The sequence below is a fragment of the Chiloscyllium plagiosum genome, chromosome 15 (genome assembly GCF_004010195.1).
Source record: "Chiloscyllium plagiosum isolate BGI_BamShark_2017 chromosome 15, ASM401019v2, whole genome shotgun sequence".
Taxonomy (NCBI): domain Eukaryota; kingdom Metazoa; phylum Chordata; class Chondrichthyes; order Orectolobiformes; family Hemiscylliidae; genus Chiloscyllium; species Chiloscyllium plagiosum.
The window spans coordinates 80,670,158-80,694,023 of record NC_057724.1 but is presented as its reverse complement, the minus strand read 5'-3'; the positions used below and the strand labels follow the sequence as shown (position 1 = coordinate 80,694,023).

The window sequence follows — 23,866 nt, the reverse complement described above, 5'->3', positions numbered from 1 at the left end:
CCTGTACAGCCGCAACATGACCTCCCAACTCCTGTACTCAATACTCTGACCAATAAAGGAAAGCATACCAAACGCCGTCTTCACTATCCTATCTACCTGCGACTCCACTTTCAAGGAGCTATGAACCTGCACTCCAAGGTCTTTGTTCAGCAACACTCCCGAGGACCTTACTATTAAGTGTATATGTCTTGCTAAGGTTTGCTTTCCCAAAATGCAGCACCTCGCATTTATCTGAATTAAACTCCATTGGCCCATCTGGTCCAGATCATGTTGTAATCAGAGGTAACCCTCTTTGCTGTCCACAGGTTATCAGGATTCTGTCGGAATATGGATTTGAAGTTACAATCAGATCAGCTGCTGTCTTAGTGAATGGCAGAGCAGCTTTGCAGCGCTTAATGGCCTACATTCTAATTAGCATACTTTTTTACATGATATTCATGTATGAATGATTTCCTGTTTAATTTCCTTCTCCTCGATTTTGTTTCTTAGCATCATCTTTTGCTGCATCTGAAAATTCTACGTGTTGGTTTTCAGGCATGTGTGGTCAGTACTGTATTCACTCGGATTTGCTGGTAACGATCCTCACTGGATTGTGATGATGAGGAACCACCCTGGCAATTCATTACTGTTGCCCTTCTCTCTAGTTTCAGGCAATCAAAACTAATAGTGTCAGTGCATTGGTAGCTCAGTTTTAATGTCACAACATGTGAAATATTGTGATCTGGTGATTCAGTATGGTGTGCATGTAATGACTAAGCAATTGTGGGATTATTATAGCAGCCACTGCATTGCAAGTCACACTCACCTGGTCATGAGCTAGGTGGCACGGTGCCTATTGGTTAACACTGTTGCCTCTCAGGGACCCAAGTTCGACTCCACCCTGAGGCTACTGTCTGTGAAGTTAAAAAAAATCACATAACACCAGGTTATCATCCAACAAGTTTCTTTGGAAGCACTAGCTTTTGGAGCACCACTCCATCATCAGGTGGTTGTGGAAGACACAATTGTAAGGCACAGAATTGTGGAAGACACAATTGTAAGGCATTGTCCCTGTGTCTGCATGAGCTTCCTCCCTGTACTCCAATTTCCTCCCACAGTCCAAAGATGTACAGGTTAGGTGGATTGGCCATGCTCAATTGTAGGTAAAAACAATGACTGCAGAAGCTGGAAACCAGATTCTGGATTAGTGGTGCTGGAAGAGCACAGCAGTTCAGGCAGCATCCGAGGAGCAGTAAAATCGACGTTTTGGGCAAAAGCCCTTCATCAGGAACCCTTCCAATTAAACCTGTTGGACTGTAACCTGGTGTTGTGTGATTTTTAATTTTGTTCACCCCAGTCCAACACCAGCATCTCCAAATCTTAAATAATTCAGGCATTCTCCAGCAGAAAAGGCTGCTCATTGGTTGGCAAGTGGATTTTGCTTTCCCCATGGCAAAGTTTTGGCCAATCGATGGAGAGCTCAGAACTTCCCGGACTCCTAGGTAATTGACAGTGTGCAAAGCTCAAACTTATTCCATTTGTTTGCAGAGGTGTCAGTGTGTGAACATATTGCTTATAGAGAAGCAACTTTATAAGCTTGATATAATTCTTTTAGTTAGTTGCTTGCATAGTTCTTGGCACATTCAAATTTGTGCAAATGCTACCTGATTGAGGAATTGCATCGAACAGTAGTGCTTTTTGGGTTTTGCCAGTTGTGGACTGGTTGATTTGTGGTGTAAATTCTGCTCATCATAAATATACTGTTTGATTAAATCAGTCAATTACTGCAAGACATTGGTATTGAATTTCATATATAGTTTGTTATATTGTGTGGTCGGCAGAATCCACTGGTGTAGTCAGTGTAGAGTAAAACTGCTTGCTTAACCTGTTTTTCAGAAGTAATTTGAGTAAATCAACATTTTTTTGAATGTATGTTTGGACTTTGATCAGTAGGCAGAGAATAATCATCTGATAAGCACTATTGTCCTGCTTGGTAATATTTAACAAGCTAGGTGTTGCAAAAGTTGAGTGTAGTGGTAGCAAAGAAGACTGCAAGCCAACGTCCTGCAGCCTGTACTGGATCTGTACAGTGTGTTGGAGGCAAATCAAGGTTTTCGTGAGAAGTAGCTGATTAACTGAGCAGAGAAAATTTCCCTGAGGAAAATCATTGACACACAAAGCTGCTTCAACGGAGAGCCAGCATCAATGTCATCAGCTAAAAGACCACCTTCTGTGTTGTAACCATGCTACAAATCTATGACCTGCATGTTAAAAATCATTTTTACCAGCTTTATATGGAATGATGTGTGCATAACTGTTTCATTTTCAAACCAAGTTACTGAGAGGATGCAGCTGTTGTTCAGTCTTTGATTATACACTGCCTGCTCATTGTCATGCCTGTCTGAACGGCTCTGGGGGAGGGAACTATATAGATGCAGCTTGATGAAGTGAAGGTTTCAGAGCTGCTGATGAGCTGAATTGCTGCTGGACTTGAACTAGCTGAAGCAATAAAGTTTAATTCTAACATCTATTATTTTTGTACACCAAGCATCATGGAAAATTGTCACAGAACAGAAAACTTGTCATTTACTTGTCATGTCTGTACTGGTTGACTGAGCAACATGGATTTACGCGATCCACCTGACCATTTCCCCACTACCTTGTGCATTATTTCACACTTTTTTAAAATATAATTTACTACCCTCTTGAATGCCTCAATTAAATCTGCCTCTACCAGCTTAGAAGTGGTGCATTCCAGACCTGAACCACTCGCTGTGAGAAAGTTTTTTGTCTTCCATCACATTTATTGTTTCAGCAAATTACTTTAAATCTGTACATTTCAGTTCTTGAAACCTTTGAGTGCAAACAGTTTGTTACTGTCTACTCTGCCCAGAGCCGCCTTAATTGTGAAGATGTCAGACCAACCTCCTTAATTTGACAGGATGGTCTTTCCTTCCCCAAACTGCTGTCTTTGGAGCAGCCCCTTTAGTTGATTGACCCAATTATGCAATTTGGTTTGGTCAGCTACTTCTGTGACTTTTACCTACTGAAATTTCTTCTCTGGAACCATTCTTGTGAATACTAACCATTTAGGCTGCAGTTTGTGGAGCAGTTTGCATAGCCTGTGCTCTTCACAGCATTGCTCCCCACCCCAGATCATAAAGATCCAGTGAGCCATTGAACAATGTGGGTTAATTCCCACACCTTGGGAGTTTTCTATCATTGAGGACTGTCATTGATGACAAAGTTCAACATTGCTGTCGGTGTTCTGAGGAACATTTGATGACAATAAAGCCTAGCTGAGCACCAAGCTCGTGGTCTCTAAGGCAGCCATGTTTCCTGCCCTTCTGTCTGACCATGAGTCCAACACTATGTACCTCAAATACCACACCTGCCTCTCCAAATTCCTGTAAATTCATTCACAAGATAAACAGGATAGTATGACGCATGTACATGTGTGTGCACAATCAATTAACCCAAAATATTCACTCTGATTTCTCTCCACAGATGCTGCCAGACCTTAAATTAGATTAGATTAGATTACAGTGTGGAAACAGGCCCTTCGGCCCAACAAGTCCACACCGACCCGCCGAAGCGAAACCCACCCATACATTTACCCATTACCTAACACTACGGGCAATTTAGTATGGCCAGTTCACCTGCTGAGGTTTTCCACCAGTTTTTGATTTACAGCATCTGCAGTCCTTTTGGTTTTTATTAGGTACTTCTCTCAGGCCAATCTTTCCATTATGAAGACAATGGTTATTGTCAATTAGCTTCCAAGCAGTGCATCCCTGACTCAAATGACTTGCTGTGTGAAAAAGATTTTTTTTCTTGCATCACGTTATCATTTCAGCAAATAACTTGAAACACTTATACACTTACACTTGATCTGTTCTTGGCAGCTCATATAATCCATTTGCCTGAGACAAAACTTCCAAAGTGAGCTTTATACTCTGAGCTCTGACATGGCAAGTGGTTACCAGGAGAGCACAGGAAGCTTAGAATCCTTCAAATTCTCCCTGGGAAAATACATAGCACCACTGACTCATGGGAATCTCGAGTCCAAATCAAAGAAGCCAAGAAACAACCTATTTCTGACTATCACAGATGGAGAAAAAAGTTGTCATAGCTGTGATAGATCCAGTATTTGTTCATTTAGTCACAGAAAATGGATGGAATGAAAGCATCTTCAATCCTAAGGTATCTAAGTAGGGTATTCCATGTTATCGAGGAGAAAGTGAGGTCTGCAGACGCTGGAGATCAAAGCTGAAACTTTATTGCTGGAACAGCACAGCAGGTCAGGCAGCATCTAGGGAACAGAAGATTCGACGTTTCGGGCACATGCCCTTCATGTTATTCCATGTTATCTAATCATAGTATCCCTGCAGTGCAGAAGCAGACCATTCGGCCCATTGAGACCACACTGCCCCTCCAAAGAGCATCCCACCCAGAAACCCATCCCTGTCATCCCATTTTTCCCATGACCAGCCCCCTAGCTCCCTGTACACAATGGGCACCTTAGGCCAATCTACCCTAACCTGCACATCTTTGGACTGTGGGAGGAAACCAGAGCCCTCTGGAAACCCATGCAGACATGGGAAGAATGTGTAAACACCACAAAGACCGCCATCTGAGGCTGGAATTGAGCCTGGTATCCTTGTGCTGTGAGGTAACAGTGTTAACCACTGTGCTGCCGGTGGAGACTGAGGGATGTCTAGTCCCAGTAATGGAACTATTCTTTGGGTCCATTGGTTTGTTAGACTGACAGGTTAATGGTTAGCAATGACTGTTGACTTCCTATTAAGATATTGAATTGCTGATTTTACCCAGCGTTTCTTTATTGTGACGAGATCAGAGTGCAAAAAGAACAGTCATGTTGATTTAAAACTTGTCAACTATAAATTATGAAGGACTGCAATTGTTAATTGTAAATAGAGCCCTGATGCTAACCAGTGGGTACAGTTGCTTGACATTTTTGAAATACAAAGGAACCTCAATTATCTGGCATTCGATTAACTGAATTTCAGATTATCCGAACAAGATTGCAAGGTCCCGATGCTTGGCTAACAATGTTATCTGGCATTTGACTTAACCCTTCCCATGTCCTTTGGATAATCTAGGTTCCTCTGTACCTTACATTTGTAAATGTTAAATTCTTGGAACTTTTAAATTGGAGGGACTTACTATTTAATCTAATTGTTATTTTAACTTAGAGTAGGAATAGATTAAAAGGCTTATTGTACCTGCTTCACTGATTGACTGAAGTTTGATTTGAGCTTCAACTTCACTTTTCTACCTTCGCTCGCTCTCTCTCTCTCTCTCTTGCGCGCTCTCTCGATTCCCTGGTGGACCAAAAATCATCATTCATCTGTAAATCTATTCAATAATAGAATATCCCCAATATCTGGCCTCAGGGAAGTATCCTCTTTAAAAATGTTAGTGGGGTCACCAGTTCCCTTGTGGATCTTTAAAGTGGGATATAGGACTGGATTGGTAAATCTGCCAGAATCAGGGAGGACATGAGTGAGCTCATGGGTGTTTAGCACAGTGCAGTGAGTATTATCAGCTTTTTATTCTTAAACTGCAATGATGGAATTTGTGTGAATGTCTGGATTTTTTAGTCCAGGCTTCTGGATTGCTAGTTAGAATCATAATCACATGGTCATACACAGATTTTTAATCAGCTATTCAGATATATTATACTTTCTAGAGCATGAAGGACGTGAGCCCAGGCCTTCTGACCCAGAGTTAGTGACTTGCTGTCTCAACCCTCAACCATCCTGCTGTATAAAATGCTGAAACCGGCAGATATGATATTCCCATGGTATCCAATGTACAAAACAGACTGAGGGGAGAAGAAAACCTGAAGGAACTGCACATGTTGGAAATCTGAAACAACAGAAATTAGACAATCTCAGGTCTGGCAGTATCTGTGGAGAGGAATCAAAATTAGTATTTCAGGTACTGTTCTGTAGTTGAAGTACTTGAACAGGATGGCATTCTGGTGTGAAATTCCATATCTTTCAGATAAATATGTTATACCTTGGGTGTCTGTGTTTACAAATACTTAAATAATTTAAATACTTAATGGATTATGAAGGTTTCCAGGTTGTTGAGATTCTAGGGCTCTTGTGAGGGGATGAGCAAGATGTAGTGCAAAGATCAGATTTCGGTTTGTGCTGAACAGTGGAGATATGGTGATGGGTAAGTATTCTGTAGTTTATAATATTTATAACTACGATATTTATGTCTGGGAGTATTTATGCAGTTCTTCTCAAGATTGAGTCCAGTTTGCATGTGGTAGGCAGGTTTTCTGGAGTGAATAACCCTTCCTTGTTTAGCGTTCTGTGTTACATATAACGAGGTTTTGCTTGTTTGCTGAGAAGGGTTAGCAGATCCTCCAGCTGTGTAACTATGGTATCATGTTGTTTATCAGGTGTTCATTTCATAGTGAGGATTTGTTTAAATCCTGAAGGGCCCTCTATTGTGCATGTCATCAAAATGCGCATTGCAACACAGTTCATATCAATCAATGAAATTCAGGTTGCATATGACCCCTGAAGGTATCATAGTTTGATTTTGCATGGTCATTTAATTTTTGAAACATTCAATGTTGAGCCTTTGCTTAAGTTCCTTTCCAAACTGTAAATTGTGCTGGAAATGTGACAGCTCACATAGTTGCTGCTTCCCATTTTTATTAACTGTATAAGATTGTTTCCTACAGTCTCACAGGTTGTATTAAAATTAATATTTACTATTGTTTGCTTGTTAAAGCTGGAATTGACAGTATAATTACCATTTAGTTTACTTTTTAAAGGTTTGACTTCTGTCAGAATGAAACTGAGAAAAGACCTTCTGAAAATTTGGGACAGGTGTTATTTGGAGAGAGGATAGAGTCCTCGCCATACAAGGTATTACATTTTGTGATTTTTTTAAAAAAAAATGTGATTGACAGTGAAATGGTTCAATTACAAGCATTGTATATCAACCTATTTTACTTTTTCAGAGTCTGAGGCTAATCTGAGGAGGGTACTTACATTGAGTTGCGTTGGATATACAGCATAGAAACAGGCCATTTAGCCTAACTGGTCTATGTTTATGCTGCAGAGGAGACTGACTTCCTACTTTATTTCTGTCAGTCAGTGTATTTTTGTATACATTTCCCCCTCTTATATCCTCATCCTAAATACCTGAGACACTTGGTCACAAACTAAAAATCAATTTTTTTGACCGAGCTTTTGGTCAGTTCAATTAGTTGTGACATTTCCTGGGAAAAACTCAGTTAAATTTTATTTGATTTCTGTCAGTTACTTGGGTTTTTTGTTGACATTGTGGCAGAACAAAAATCTTGTAATTTGGCAAAATGTACAGCTAGATGCATATAAATGCAAGTTATTAATTTGTATTTGGTAAAATCATTTTTGCATTCACTTTAGTCTTGAACATAAAGTAGGTTGATCAATCTGTCAAACTTGCTCTGCCATTTTTTTGCAACAGCTCTTCATAACCCTCAACACCCCCAAAATTGAAAATAAATGCCTTCCCTCTACTTAGATCAGAGCATTTAAAAAGAGAATCCTAGACATTTGCTACCCACTGGAGAAGCAGTTGCTTTGCATCTCAGTTTTAATGCCTCCCCTTATTCAGTAACTGTCCTTTGGCTTGAGAATCCTCCGGTAGTGGGAATATCTTCTCAACATATACACTGTAAAGTCCCCTCAAAATCAAGATCACCCCTCGTTGTTCCGAACTCTACATTAATATGGCCTTTGACTCATCAAGAACAACTAATGAATAATCTATTTAACCCAGGAATTAGCCTAATGAGTCTTTTTTAAATTGTGTTCAATGCCCGTTATCTTTTTCAACAGGGGTGGTACCAGGGGACTGGAGAGTGGCGAATGTTGTGCCTCTGTTCAAAAAAGGGAATAGGGATAACCCCAGGAATTACAGGCCAGTTAGTCTTACTTCGGTGGTAGGCAAAGTAATGGAAAGGGTACTGAGGGATAGGATTTATGAGTATCTGGAAAGACACTGCTTGATTAGGGACAGCCAGCACGGATTTGTGAAGGGTAGGTCTTGCCTTACAAGTCTTATTGAATTATTTGAGGAGGTGACCAAGCATGTGGATGAGGGAAGAGCAGTGGATGTAGTGTACATGGATTTTAGTAAGGCATTTGACAAAGTTCCCCATGGTAGTCTTATGCGGAAAGTCAGGAGGCATGGGATAGAGGGAAATTTGGCCAATTGGATAGAAAACTGGCTAACCAGTCGAAGTCAGAGAGTGGTGGTAGATAGTAAATATTCAGCCTGGAGCCCAGTTACAAGTCGAGTTCCGCAGGGATCAGTTCTGGGTCCTCTGCTGTTTGTAATTTTTATTAATGACTTAGATGAGGGAGTCGAAGGATGGGTCAGTAAATTTGCAGATGATACGAAGATAAGTGGAGTTGTGGACAGTGAGGAGGGCTGTTGTCGGCTACAGAGGGACTTAGATATGATGCAGAGCTGGGCTGAGGAGTGGCAGATGGAGTTCAACCCTGCCAAGTGTGAGGTTGTCCATTTTGGAAGAACAAATAAGAATGCGGAATACAGGGTTAATGGTAGGGTTCTTAGTCAGGTGGAGGAACAGAGGGATCTTGGGGTCTATGTACATAGATCTTTGAAGGTTGCCACTCAGGTGGATAGAGTTTGTAAGAAGGCCCATGGAGTATTATCGTTCATTAGCAGAGGGATTGAATTCAAGAGTCGTGAAGTGATGTTACAGCTGTACAGGACTTTGGTTAGGCCACAGTTGGAGTACTGTGTGCAGTTCTGGTCGCTGCCTGTGGGAGTGGCAGAGTCAGAATCATTGGCGACCTTTAAGCAGCAATTGGATAGGTACATGGATGGGTGCTTAAGCTAGGACAAATGTTTGGCACAACATCGTGGGCCGAAGGGCCTGTTCTGTGCTGTATTGTTCTATATTCTAAAACTTATCCAGAACTCCAGGTTTGGCCTCGTGAACACACTCTACAGTCGTTCCAAGACTTCTGTACTTTTAACTTCCAACCTCAGGTAATCAAGGCCAAAAATTCATTTGCCCATTTAATTACATGCTGCAACTACATGCTACCGTCTTATTTCATATACAAGAATGTCCAGTTCCTTCTACACTTCTCCACTGAAACAATCTGCATTTTTGAGGAAAAACCCAAAGAACTGCAGATGCTGTAAATCAGCAACAAACACAAATTGCTGGAAAAGCTCAGCAGGTCGACCTGAAATGTTAACTGATTTTTGTCCTGCTGAGCTTTTTCAGCAGTTGTTTGTGTGGCTTTTTTATTCTTCCTTTCAAAGTGCATGAGCTCACTTTGCTACATTAAACACCGGCTGCCAAGGTTTGCCTACTTACTCAGCCTAACGATATACCCCTCTGTTAATGTCCTTGTTGCAATATGCCGTCCCACCTAGATTTGTATCATGAGGATATTTAAATATATTATACTCTGCCTCTTCCAAGTCAATTATATAGATGTTAAATAACTGAGTCCTTTGGACTGATCCTTGTGGTAATCCACTAGTTGTCTTTTCAAACTGAGCCCCATTAATGCCCATTCTATCTTGTGCATTAACCAATCCTCAATGCATACCAATACATTACTCCCACTATGATGGGCTCCTGTCTTATGCAATTTTTTTGATGTGCCCCCTTTATCAAATGTTTTCTAAAAATGCAAATGCATCTCCCTTTTGCCTTTATCAACTGTCTTCTAAGAAGTCTAGCACATTCATGAAGTATGACTTCACTGTCACACAACATGTTGCCTGAGTTAAGCTTCTCTAAATGTTCTGTTATTTCTTCCTTTCATATTGGACTCTAGCATTTTCATAACAAAAGTTCGGCTGACTGGCCTACAGTTTGCTTTCTGTCAGTCCCTCACTTTGGGGTCAGTGGCCATAGTTCTATTAGTTTTAAAATAGTGATGGAAAAGGATAGACCAGATCTAAAAGTTCAAGTCCTAAATTGAAGGAAGGTTAGCTTTGATGGTATTAGGCAAGACTTTCAAAAGCTGATTGGGGGCAGATGATTGCAGGTAAAGGGATGGTTGGAAAATGGGAAGCCTTCAGAAATGAGATAACGGGAGTCCAGAGACACTATACTCCTGTGGAAGGCTGTTAGATGTAGGGAATACTGGATGACTGGAGAAATTGAGGGTTTGGTTAAGAAAAAGAAGGAAGCATATGTCAGGTGTAGATTAGATCGAATGAATCCTTAGGCAATAAAGGAAGTAGGAGTATACTAAAGAGGGAAATCAGGAGGGCAAAAAGGGGACATGAGATAACTTTGGCAAATAGAATTAAGGAGAATCCAGAGAGTGTTTACAAATACATTTTAAGGACACAAGGATATCTAGGGAGAGAATAGGGCCCCTCAAAGATCAGCAAAGTGGCCTTTGTGTGGAGCCACAGGAGATGGACGAGATACTAAACGAGTACTTTTCATCAGTGTTTACTGTGGAGAACGATATGGAAGATATAGAATATAGGGAAATAGAGGGCGACATCTTGCAAAATGTCCAGATTACAGAGGAGGAAGTGCTGGATTTCTTAATGCACAAAAGTGGATAAATCCCCAGGACCCAATCAGGTGTACCCTCGAACTCTGGGAAACTAGGGATGTGATTGCTGGGTCCCTTGCTGAGATATTTGTATCATCGTCAGTCACAGGTGAGGTTGGGTGGAAGACTGGAGGTTGGCTAACGTGGTGCCACTGTGGTAAGGACAAGCCAGGGAACTATAGACCGACGAGCCTGACCTCGGTGGTGGGCAAGTTGTTGGAGGGAATCCTGAGGGACAGGATGTACATGTATTTGGACAGGCAAGGACTGATTAGGGATAGTCAGCATGGCTTTGTGTGTGAAATCACATCTCTCAAACGATTGAGTTTTTTGAGGGAGTGACAGAGGATTGATGAGGGCAGGATGGAGGATGTGATCTGTATGGACTTCAGTAAGACTTTTGACAAGGTTACCAGTAGGAGACTTGTTAGCAAGGTTAGATCGAATGGAATACTGGGCAAACTAGCCATTTGGATACAGAACCGGCTCAAAGACAGAGGGGGGTGGTGGTGGAGGAGGGTTTCTCACAGATTTGAGTACTGTGACCAGTGGAGTGCCACAAGGATCTGTGTTGGGTCCACGACTTTTTGTCATTTAGTATAAATCATTTGGATATGAACATATGAGGTATAGTTAGTAAGTTTGCAGATGACACCAAAATTGGAGATAATGTAGATTACAATGGGATCTTGATCAGTTGGGTCAATGGGCTGAGAAGTGGCAGATGGAGTTTAATTCAGATAAATGCGAGGTGCTGCATTTTGGGAAAGCAAATCTTAGCAGGACTTATACACTTAATTGTATGGTCCTAGGGAGTGTTGCTGAACAAAGAGACCTTGGAGTGCAGGTTCATAGCCCTTTGAAAGTAGAGTCGCAGGTAGATGGGATAGTGAAGAAGGTGTTTGGTATGATTTCCTTTATTGGTCAGAGTATTGACTACAGGAGTTGGGAGGTTATGTTGCAGCTGTACAGAACATTGGTTAGGCCATTGTTGGAGTATTGCATGCAATTCTGGTCTCCTTCCTATTGGAAAGTTGTTGTGAAACTTGAAAGGGTTCAGAAAAGAATTACAAGGATGTTGCCAGGGTTGGAGGATCTGAGCTATAGGGAGAGGCTGAACAGGCTGGGGCTGTTTTCCCTGGAGCGTCATGTTTACTATTGCTGATGTGGCTTTTAATTCCAGATTTGTTCACTGAATTTAAATTCCCTATCCTGCCTTCGTGGAATTTGACCTTTTCTCAATATCATTAGCCCAGAGATCAGGACTATTAGGCCAGTAGCATTTCCATTATGCCTATAACCCAGAACATTATGCATCACAAAATGTGATTAGTCCACTCTGAGACTTCCATAGACTAGTGATTTTTGAGATTTGTAGCTCAGGTTGATAAGCATGGAAGTTAGCTCACTGAGCTTAAAGGTTTGTTTTCAGATGTTTCGTCACCATACTAGGAAACATCATCAGTGAATATTTCCAGTGAAGTACTGGTGGAATGTCCTACCCCTCGATTTATAGATCTTGGTGGGTGATGTCATTTCCAGTTCCTTTTTTTTTCAAGAAAAGGTAGATAGAATCTAAACTGATGGAGTTCTGGTTAGAATGCCATGCCTCCTAAGAATTTTTGTGTGTCTTTGTTTCGCCTGTCCTAAGATGTGTGTGTTGTCCCAGTCAAAGTGGTGTCCTCCTTTGTCTGTATGTATAGAAACTAGTGCTCGCTGGTTGTGTCTTTTGGTGGCCAGTTGGTGTTCATATATCCTGATGGCAAGTTTCCTGCTAGCAGACCTTCTGTGGAGTTTCTTGCAAGTGGCTTTCAATCATCCCAAAGTAGTGGAAAGTGTGATATAAATCAGTGATTTGTAGCTAATGAAACACTATTGAAGCAATGACACTGTTGCAGTATAGATCATGTGGCAGCTGTGCACAGCAAGCACTCAAAAGAAGCGGTGAAGTAAATGATTCGGTAAAATTACACATTCTGTTAAAAGACTAACACATTTCTCTTTTCAAGTCCTTGCTTGTCTGATATTTACTCCTGGTGCTCCCCATTTCCACCTTTAAAACTCCTTTTTGGCAGGGTGCAGTTCATGCCTGGTAGCTAGTCTTTGTCTGCTGACAATTTTCTCTGCCGCCTTGGCACCTGTTTCCATTCAATGTAACTTTGTGATATTGATGAATCCACTATCACTAAGTCCTTGAGCCAAATGTTCAAAAAGTTGCATTTGTGCATGTATTAGCCCTGACAAAGTAGCTTGCTGACTTTGTGAGCAAGAATGTGGAAGAGTGATTTTGTATTTAAGTATTGCATGGGATTTCTTTGGTCTAACAGTCAACTGAAAGTATCAGTTGATTCTTGTTCTGCTCAACGTACACGTTGCATTACAATGAAAAATACCAATGCTAAGTTTTCCAGTGGTATGTAAGATTGTTATATAATTATTACATTGGAATTCTTTTCTTTTACTTTATGATAAAGTCTGAATGTCTTAGCAATTAAGTTCAGGAGGTAAAATAACCCTTTTCCCTTCCCTCAACAGTTCACATTTAACAAACCTGAAGCATGTAAACCTGTTTGTATGAAACCCTACAATCCACAAGATAGGCAGAGTGCAGACAAGCTTTCTTTCATAAAGAAAGGAATTCTCCTGAATTACCAACACCATTGGTAAGTGCATAGAACAGCAACAATACATCTCAATAGTGTTGGAGGTATTTCTTCGATCTTCAACACTTTTCAATGAAACTGTGGTCCAGTTAAGGAATATTACGTGCATCTGCAAAAGGTATAAACTCAGTGCAGGTCACTTAGCTCAACCAATCTTTTAGTATTTACACACTGTTCCACTCGATTCATTTCAGCTTTTCAACGTTAGCAGTCTGGCAGTATTTTTGCACAGAAAGCAGGGTCAATATTTTTGGTCTAGTGACCCTTTGTTAGAACTGATTGTAGCTTGGAAAAGGTGGTATTTATGATGAAGACTTGGGGTTGGTAAGGGGAGCAGGGTGAACGATAGGTAGAAATGGAATCCAGAGAAAGAGCAGCAGTTGCGTAGACAAAGGAGTGTACAATGAATGCGGTGGGGAGAGAGAAATGCTGCTAATGGGGATGATCAATGGATGTAAATGATTTGGCTGTGATGAAAGCAGCCTATGCGATGACAGAGCATAGGCTGGGACTCTGGATTATATGTCCAGTGTCATTAGGACTGTTTGACCATGGAGTTGACTTGGAAATTGATCTAAGGGTGGAACTGGAACAATCCCTGTTGAGTGATCAGAGTCAACTTGCCTTTTTGAATTGAACAAACAGCTTGGAGTGACTTTGTTTGTTTATTTGTGCGTTGGCCATGGCTTTGCCATGGGGAATCTAGAGTCTATTTACCCAGCCAATCAGTGCCTTGTTTCTCATTCAGTATAAAGTTTTGTCCCAGCAGGTTTTATTTACAATTCAGTCCTACCAAACAACTAACATCTATACGGATCCTTCATGTGTGTGTGTACATAGAACAATATATAAGAAACTACCATATATAGAGCTTTCAATGTAATGAAATGCCTTTAAGGCAAAGTATGCTATTGGGTCGCAAAAGAGTGATGAGGCCAAGTGACCAGCAACTTGAAAATAACCTGAGCTTCTTCAGCCTCTCTTCATAGATGAAATGCACCGTTCCAGGCAACCTCCTGGTGAATCTCCTCAGCAGCCCCCCCAGTGCAATCATCTTCCTATAGTGTGGAGACCAGAACTAGACACAGCACTGCAGCTGTGGCTTCTACAAAGCCCTGTACAGCTCCAATATGATCTTCCTGCTTTTGTAATGTATGCTGCAACGGATAAAAATGTATATGGGGCACTTGCCTTTAACTGCCCTATTAACTTACTCTGCCACCTTCAGGGATTTGTGGACAAGCATCTGAACAAGTCCTTAAAAAAAAAGACTGGACGTGAATCATTAACTCTGTTTTCTCTCCAGATGCTGCCAGTTCTGGTTAGCAGCTGTTCCAGTTTTTGTTTCCGATAAACTGGCCTCTGCAGCTTTCTTTAAGTTTAGACATGGAGGCGTGCACTTCGATTTTGAGTTTTGGGTAAACTTCAGTCAAAAGCAAATGTCAATTTTACAGCTGTGATCTGTCTATCTTTCTGATCAATGGGGATGTCCCCACTCATACTTCAATTTTGAACTTTGCAAACAGCACTATTTATATAGCAGCCTGGTAACATCGCAATGTGAAAAATTGCTTCATTTTTGCAAGTTAAATTTTGATGACACTGCATTGAAATTCCTGTTCTTTACTATCTTGTGTAATTTGAAAAACAACAAAACCCTCCTGTCATTGTTCATTGTAGGATTATTGATAACATGCCTGTCACATGGTGTTATGATGTAGAAGATGGCCAAAAATTTTGTAATCCTGGATTTCCAATTGGATGCTTTGTTACTCAGGATGGCCGCCCAAAAGATGCTTGTGTCATTAATGTAAGTTGCCTTAATCTTTAAATAACTGTTTGTCTTATGCTGCCTCTTCCTTATTTTTAAGTTTTTAGTTGATTAAAATGTGACGTCTTGGGTAGAATTACAAAGGTTGTTTGAGGCAAAAGGGTTATTGGCCCTGTGTTTATCTTTATGCTCCACTTGAGCCAGCCCTAATCCTTCTGAACAAGTTATCTCTCCATTTCTTCTTGCATTTGACCTGTTTTTTTCTGTAAGTGCATCCATGTCACTCACTTTACCCACTTATTATCTTCTGGATAACATGCTTCTCCTGAATTCCTTTATGGATTCATTAGTGACTGTCCTGCATTTGACACCTTCATGACTTCCCCCATAAGTGGAAATATCACCTCTGCGTCAACAATGTAAAATAGATTCATAATTTGAATGCTTGTTCTTTTCTGGAGTTGGGTGACCCAGCCTGCTCTGTCTGTCTTGATAGCTATATCTTTTCAATTATAATTTTATTTTGTAATTACTGTGTTGGTTTTGCATCCTTTATGATATGAACGCCATAATTGTGTGCAGAACAATCAACTCGTGTGTTCTGACCTCACTAATGCAACTTGTCAGCTTTTTTCAATTTATTCAGACAGAAAAAGACCCCTGTACTTTGTACATTTCAGAACTTCATTGATTTGAGTTGTTAATTATAATTTGTGTGCACTTAAGTATTCCTCTTCTAACTCCCATTTCAATTTTTTTTTTAGGAGTATCAGGTATCTTTGACCTCAGTTTAGGGACATCATTTGATGTGGTTACTTCAGTTGTTAGGATAGATTGAAGAAGTTGAGACACTTCGACTTGGAGAGAAGAATGCAGAGAGGAGATTTGATGAGAGGTTTTCAAAATCACGAGTGGGCTGGGTAGAGTAGATGCTGTTTCTGCTTGAATAAAATAAGAGAAGGTATTGATTAAAAATGACATTTGGATAAAGCAAGGGTGATGGGAGAAAACCTTTTCTCAAAGCAAGTGCACAGGGTCTGAAATGCACTGCCTGGAAATATTGGGACAAGTTCAGTTGAGACATTCAAGAGGACACTGGATAATTATTTAGAAATGGTTTGCGGGAATATGGGAAAAGGCAGGAGATTGGCGCTAGGTTATAGAGCCAGTCCAAGCTCAATGGCCCAAGTGGTCACCTCTACAGTAACAACACAGTGACTATGTATATTGACATTTTGGTATTTATTTCCATTTGCGAGAGTTACAATTAGCTTCAACAGATGCACATTCCTTAAGCTTCAAAACTATCTCTGTCTTGGTTTTGGTTTTATTCATTTGTGGAAATCCCTGGCAAGGCCAACATCAATTCCCTGCCCCTCATTGCCTTTGAAAGGTGGCAAGCTGCTTTTTTCCATTGCTGCAGTCTGTGGGATACAGGTGTACTCAGGGAGTTCCGGTATTTTGTATCAGCGACTGTGAAAGAGTGGCAATTACAGTTTCAAGTAACGATGGGATGTGACTTGGAGGGGAAACTTAAGGTGGTGGTGTTTCACTGCATCAGCTGTTCTTGTGCTTTTGGATGGTAGAAGTTGTGGGTCTTGTGTTCCTTTTTATTTAACTTCACTTTTGTACTTAACTGCATCCTACATACTAAAAACAGCTAGTGGTTTACCTATGTTAAATGGATTCTAGAACATAGAACATGCCAGCACAGAACAGGCCCTTTGGCCCTCTGATTTCACAGGCCAGTGCAACAATCTGAAGCCCATCTAACCCACTATTCCATTTCATCCATATGTCCATCCGATCACCATTTAAATGCCCTTAAAGTTGGCGAGTCTACTACAGTTGCAGGCAGTGCATTCCACAGTCCTACTACTGAGTAAAGAAACATCTGTCCTACATCTTTCACCCCTCAAGTTAAAGCTCTGTCCCCTCGTGCTTGTGTTCACCATCCAAGGGAAAAGGCTGTCACTGTCCACCCTATCAAACCATCTGATTATTTAATGTCTCAATTAAGTCACCTCTCGATCGCCTCCTCCGTAACAAAAACAGCCACAAGTCCCTCAGCCTTTCCTTATAAGATCCCACACTCAAATACCAGGCAGCATCCTAGTAAATCTCCTCTGCACCCTTGCCAAAGCTTTCACATCCTTCTTATAATGCGGTGACCAGAACTGTACACAATACTCCAAATGCAACTGCACCAGAGTTGTGTACAGCTGCAGCATGACCTCATGTCTCCAAAAGTTTATCCCCCTCTCAATAAAAGCTAATACACTGTCTGCCACCTTAACAACCCTATTAACCTGGGTGGCAGAGTTCAGGGATCTGTGTACATGGACACAGATCTCTCTGTTCATCTACACTACCAAGAATCTTACCATTAACCCAGGACTCTTTTTATTCTTGTTGCTCCTTCCAAAGTAAATCACCACACTTTTTTTATTTCATTAAACCCCATTTGCCACCCCTCAGCCTAGCTCTGCAGCTTATTTATGTCCCTCTGTAAACTGCAATATCCTTTGGCACTGCCAGCAACTCCACTGACCTTAGTGTCATCCGCAAATTTACTAATGCATCCTTCTATGCCCTCATCCAGGTCATTTATAAAAATGACAAACAGTAGCTCCAAAACAGATCCTTGCGGTATACCATTGGTAACTGAACTCTAGGATGAACATTTCCCATTAGCCACCATCCTCTGTCGTCTTTCAGATAGTCAATTTCTGATCCAAACTTCTAAACTCTCCTCCATCTCATGCCTCCTTATTTTCTGCAATAGCCTACTGTGGGGAACCTTAATAAACACCTTACTAAATCCATATACACCACAACGACCTCTTTACCCTCATCCATCTGTTTTGTCACCTTCTCAAAGAACTCTAAGGTTTGTGAGGTATGACCACCCTTCTCAGAGGTGTTGACTATCCCTAATTGACTTATTCATATCTAGATGATTATAGATACTATCTCTTAAACTATTTCCAAAACTTTACCTGTGTTTACCCACAACTGAAATTACCGGGGCTGTCTGTATTCCCCTTCTTGAACAAGGGAACAACATTTGCTATCCTCCAGTCTTCTAGCACTATTCCTGTAGACAATGATGAGATAAAGATCAAAGCCCAAAGGCTCTGCAATCTCTTCCCTGACTTCCCAGAGAATCCTAGGATAAATTCCATCTAGTCCAGGGCTCTTAGCAATTCTCCAAAGTGTGAAAATCGATAATATCTCCTTGTGCACGTATTTTTCTCATGTGAATACTGATGAAAAATGTCTAGTGCTTTCCCTATCTCCTCAGAGTCCATGCACAACTTCTCACTACCAACCTGGATTGGCCCTAATCTTAGATTAGTCATTCTTTTATTCCTGATATACCAATAGAAAGCTTTAGGGTTTTCTTGATCTTATCTGCCAACAACTTCTCATGGCCCCTCCCGGCTCCTCTTAGCTCTCTCGTTAGGTCTTACTTGAGTAACTCTTAACTCTCAAGTGCCCAAACTGAGCTTTCATGTCTCATCCTAACATAAGCCCCCCTCCTTCCTTTTGACAAGAGATTCAATTTCCTTATTAAACCACAACTCCTTCGCTTGACCACTTCCTCCCTGCATGACCACTACATACTTATCAAGGAGACACAGTAGCTGTTCCTTGAATAAGCTCCACATTTCAATTGTACCCATCCCCTGCAGTTTGCTTCCCCATTCAATGCATCCTAAACCTTGCCTGATCGCATCATAATTGCCTTTCCCTCAACTATAACTCTTGCCCTGTGGTATATACCTATCCCCCTCCATTGCTAAAGTAAACATGACCAAATTGTAGTCACTAGCACCAAAGTGCTCACCTACCTCCAAATCTGACACCTGGCCAGGTTCATTACCCAGAATCAAATCCAATGTGGCCTCTCCTCTTATTGGCCTGCCAACATATTGTGTCGAAAGTGAGGACTGCTGATGCTGGAGTGTCAGAAGAGAGTGTGGTGCTGGAAAAGCACAGCAGGTCAGGCAGCATCTGAGGAACAGGACTATCGGCATTTCGGGCAGGAACAGGACTATCGGCATTTCGGGCAAACAAGCCCTTTATTCCTGATGAAGGGCTTGTGCCCAAAACGTCAATTCTCCTGCTCCTCTGCTTCCTGACCTGTGCTTTTCCACACACTCTATTCTGTCAACATACTGCGTCAGGAAACCCTCCTGTGCACATTGGACAAAAACTAACCCCTCAAGTCCTTTAGCTGTAGTATAATATTTGGAAAGTTCATGTCCTCTGTTTCACTTGCTCTTATTCAGAATTATCTTTGCTATCCTTTCTTCCACATCTCTGGAACTATTTGGAGGCCTATAGAAAACTCACAACAGGATGACCTCTCCTTTCCTGTTTCTAACCTCAGCCCATACTACCTCAGTAGATGAGTCCTCAAACATCCTTTCTGCCACTGTAATTCTGACCTTGACTAAAAATGCCACACCACACTCTTTTACAATCTTCTCTGCTCTTACTGAAACATCTAGATCCCAGAACCTGCAGCAAGCATTCCTGTCCCTGCCCTCCCCATGTCTCTGAAATGGCCATAACGTCAAAATCCCAGGTACCAGCCCATGCTGCAAGTATAGGACGTGTTTCTCTTTTTAGTTGCTGTAAAAGGTATTCCCCATTTTCAGTCGTTCTTTCCTGTTTAATTTAATCACTATTGACTGTTTTGAGAGCATACACTGAACAAAGTTCCGCGTGTAAGAGTGATACTGTGGATGTGAAATGTGATGTGTGTTTCCACTGAACATACATGAGACAATGAAGATGCAAATTTCTGGGTTGCATATCCTAATTTGTTTTGACTACAAGACACTTAAACGTTTTGTTAACTTGCAGTTAAAGTTAATTTTTTTTATGTTGCAGTCTGAATTCAACAAGAAGAACACATACTATGTCTTCAATCATGTGGACATCGTCATTACGTACCACAGTGGGAAGAACAAAGAATGGGAAGGTGCAAGGCTGGTTGCTGCAAAACTAGTTCCCAAGAGGTAGGATCATTAGTGTTTGAGGAGTAGAGAGGCAGCAAATCAGGGGTGAAAGACTTGAAATGAATGGTTGTCAGAACCTACCAGGGAGCAGGCTATTTTGCATTTGGTCATCGAGGTGTACTTTATGGCAACAGACCATTCAGTCCAACTCGTCCATGCTGACCTGATATCCTAAATTAATCTATTCCCATTTGCCAGCATTTGGCCCATATCCCTCTTAAATCCTTTGTATTCATATACCCAGGAGAAAGTGAGGTCTGCAGATGCTGGAGATCAGAGCTGGAAATGTGTTGCTGGAAAAGCGCAGCAGGTCAGGCAGCATCCAGGGAACAGGAGAATCGACGTTTCGGGCATAAGCCCTTCAAGCCCTTGAAGGGCTTATGCCCGAAACGTCGATTCTCCTGTTCCCTGGATGCTGCCTGACCTGCTGCGCTTTTCCAGCAACACATTTCCAGCTAACCATATACCCATTCAGGTACCTTTTTTTTTAAAATGTTGTAATTGTGCCAGCCTCCACTACTTTCTCAGGCAGCTCATTCCATGCATACACCACCCTCTGCGTGAAAAAGTTGCCCCCTTAGGTCTAAAACCTCTATAAGATCGCCCCTCAGCCTCCATTGCTCCAGGGAAATTAGTTCCACCCTATTCAGCCCTTTGTAGATCTTTTCTGTAACCTATCAAATTTCACAACATCCTTCTGATAGGAAGGAGATGAGAATTGCACACAATGTTCCAGAAGTGGCCTAACCAATGTCCAGTACAGCTGCAAAGTGACCTCCCAACTTCTATACTCAATAGACTGATCAATGAAGGCAAGCATGCCAAACGCCGTCTTCACTATCCTGTCAACCTGCGACTCCACTTTAGTGGGACTATGAACCTGCACATAAAGGTCTTTTTGTTCAGCCCAATTGTTTGCTCAGTACTTAATCATTCATGATGGCAACTAATTTAAGTTCCTCCTTTTCTACAAGTTGGGATGAATTAATGAGCTCATAGCAAAGGATTCTCTAGGGAAGAGTGATCATAATGCACTGGAATTTTAAAATCCGTTGGTGGATGACAAACTTCAATTCTGCACTCATATTGTTATTAAACAGAGGTAAGAGCACAGTTGTGAGGTCAGATTTCTTCCCAAGTTGAATCAACAAAGAGTAAAAGGTAGGGCGATTGATTAACAATGGCAGATATTGAATAAGGTTTGCCATCATCCTAAATAAAATAAATTCCAAAAAGGTTGAAAATGCATTCATAGATGCAAGAAAGGTAAAGGTAGCAAGGGCAAACTTAAGACCTAACTTGTAAAGGTCACTGGTAGGTTGGAGGATTAGAACTATGGAAGGAAACTAGTATAAATTATACAAATGGACCGCATAAATGTCTGCAAATATTTAAACGGGCAGAGAGTAGCTGAAGTGAATGTTGCTACCTTGGAGGATGAGAGGGGAGCACTCAGGAGTTAATGGGGAATGCTAAAATGGCAGAGAAACTAAACCACTATCATTTCAGTTTTTAGGTAGAAGGCATTAATATTATCAAGTTAAAAATCACACAACACCAGGTTATAGTTCAACAGGTTTAATATTATCCCAGTTGTCACGGGCAATGCAAATGTGGAACTTAAAACGATTGCCATTGTGTGAGAGTAAGTACTGAGTGAACTGTTGGGATTGAAGGAAGACCAGTCCCCTGGGCCTAATATCCTAATGTGGTAAAGAAAGTGACAGCAGAAATAGTGGATCCATTAGTTATAATTGAATTTCTTGCATTCTGGAAATGTTCCAATGATTTGGGAAAATGCTAATGTCATGTCCTTATTCAAAAAGATACAAAGTTTAAACAATCCACCAGTAAGTTTAATGTCTTGTTGGGCAAGTTAGAATCCATTATTAAGTAAGTTTTAACAGGATATTTGCAAATCCATCACAGCATGATTTCATGAAACTTAAATCCTGTTTGATTAGTTTGTTGGATTTCTTTTGAAGATGTGATGGGCAAATTGGATAATGGTTTCATAGATGTAACATATCTCGACTTCCAGAAAGTATTTGAGAAGATGCTATGCAAAAGGATAACACGCAAGGGAAGATCGCATGGGTTTAGGGGTAATTTATGAGCTTGGATGGAGGACTGGCTAGCCAACAAAAAGCAGAGTGTCAGCATAAATGGGTTTTTTGCTGATTGGTAAGCTGTCATCAGGATCAGCCCTCAGGCCTTAAATTCACTTATCAATCATCTTTGCTTTAATCCTCAGTGTTCTAGCTCTGAACCAATTTTAAAAATCTATTTTCAATGATCTTTAATGTGCTACTACCAAAATAAAGGTTTGTGTAGATTTCATATGTCAACTGAGTTGTATTTTTAAGAAAAACTGCACAAGTATTCTAAAATTTGTATTTTACCATATGTTTCTGAGAATCATAATCTATGTCACAAGCAATAAATAAACCAGTCGTAATTTTACTTCAGTGCACATTTCCTTGTTATAACTAAAAATTTTAAATTACAAATTACAGGTCTATTTTCCATCCTATTTGAATAAGAAGTCCAGAGGTTTGACAGTTAGTAAATATGACCATTGTTCACAAAAAGATGAAAGTGGGATAATAGCTAGCAAAAGGGCCCTCTTGTGATACAGTAGTAGTGACCCTACCCCTTTACTGAGAGGCACTGATTCAAGTCCCACCTATTCTGCAGGTGTGTCATAGCATCTCAGCACGGGTTGATTAGAAAAATAGATAACAGCTGGCTACAGGCCAGTTAGTTTATCTGTTCTCAGGAAATTGCTAGAATCTATTAGCATTTAGAAAAATGTAGATCAGGCGAGATCCACGTGGGTTTATGAAAGGCCAACAAATTGACAAATTTATTGGCATTTTTAGATAAGCAGTGGAATAGATAAAATGCAACCAGCAAACAAACTGTACTTGGATTTCTAAAACACATGAAATAAAGTGCCACAGGAAGGCTTGCGTGAGATGAGTTTTTGGTATAAGAGGTAATGTATTTACATAAATTGAAGATTGGCTAATTGACAGGAAATAGAGAACTTCCAGAAGTTTTCAAGCTTGCAGGCTGTGATTTGTGAAGTGTAGCAAGAACTGTTCTGGGGGAGTTTATAATAACAGGTCAAGAGTATTGTATCCCAATTTGCTGATTAAAAATCATGGTGCAGGTGCAAGCTATGAGCAGGATGCAAAAACAGGTTAATGAAATGGTTGCAGCTTGCTGATGGAATATAATGAAGGAAGTTAGAGCACTTTTAAACTTTGGTCAGAGTCGAATAGAAGATTACTGTTAAAGACAAACTTTTTAGTGGTGGGAGGAACCTGTAAAGGAACTGCAGATGCTACAGATCTTCATTTGGTTTATTACTGTCAGATGTACTGAGATATAATGAAAAGTATTGTTTTGTATGGTATCCAGCAAATCGTAATTTATATAAATATATCAGGATAACAGAAGAGAAGGCAAAATATAGTGTTACAGCTTCAGAGAAAGAAACTAATGAGAAGTCTGTACATAGGTCTATTAACAGCGGGGAAGAAGCTGTCCTTAAATCTGTTGGTACATGTTATTCTAAATTTTATACTTTCTGTCTTGTGAAAGAGTACAATCAAGGTTCCTTGATTATGTTGAGAAAAACCCCGCCCCTTCACCTATCACCATCACCACGCCCAACCCTGCCCCCGCGCCGATCTCCGTCCCCGCCCCCAGGCCTAACCCCGCCCCCACACCCAGCTCCAGCCCCACACCAGGTCCTAGCTCCCGGCCCTGCTGTGTTTTCACCATCCCTCCAGACCTACCCCTCTCTGAGGATGA

The 23,866-nt window shown here is 40.9% G+C and overlaps 1 protein-coding gene across 1 annotated transcript in view; it reads left to right on the top strand.

Moving 5' to 3' along the window:
• LOC122557447 (transmembrane 9 superfamily member 2-like) overlaps positions 1-23,866 on the top strand; it is a 126,738-nt gene that overhangs the window by 38,369 nt on the left and 64,503 nt on the right. The window contains exons 3-6 of the mRNA XM_043705203.1: positions 6,800-6,893; positions 13,116-13,243; positions 14,924-15,053; positions 19,917-20,044. Coding sequence (XP_043561138.1) covers positions 6,800-6,893; positions 13,116-13,243; positions 14,924-15,053; positions 19,917-20,044 — 480 coding nt within the window. The remainder of the gene's footprint in view (positions 1-6,799; positions 6,894-13,115; positions 13,244-14,923; positions 15,054-19,916; positions 20,045-23,866) is intronic.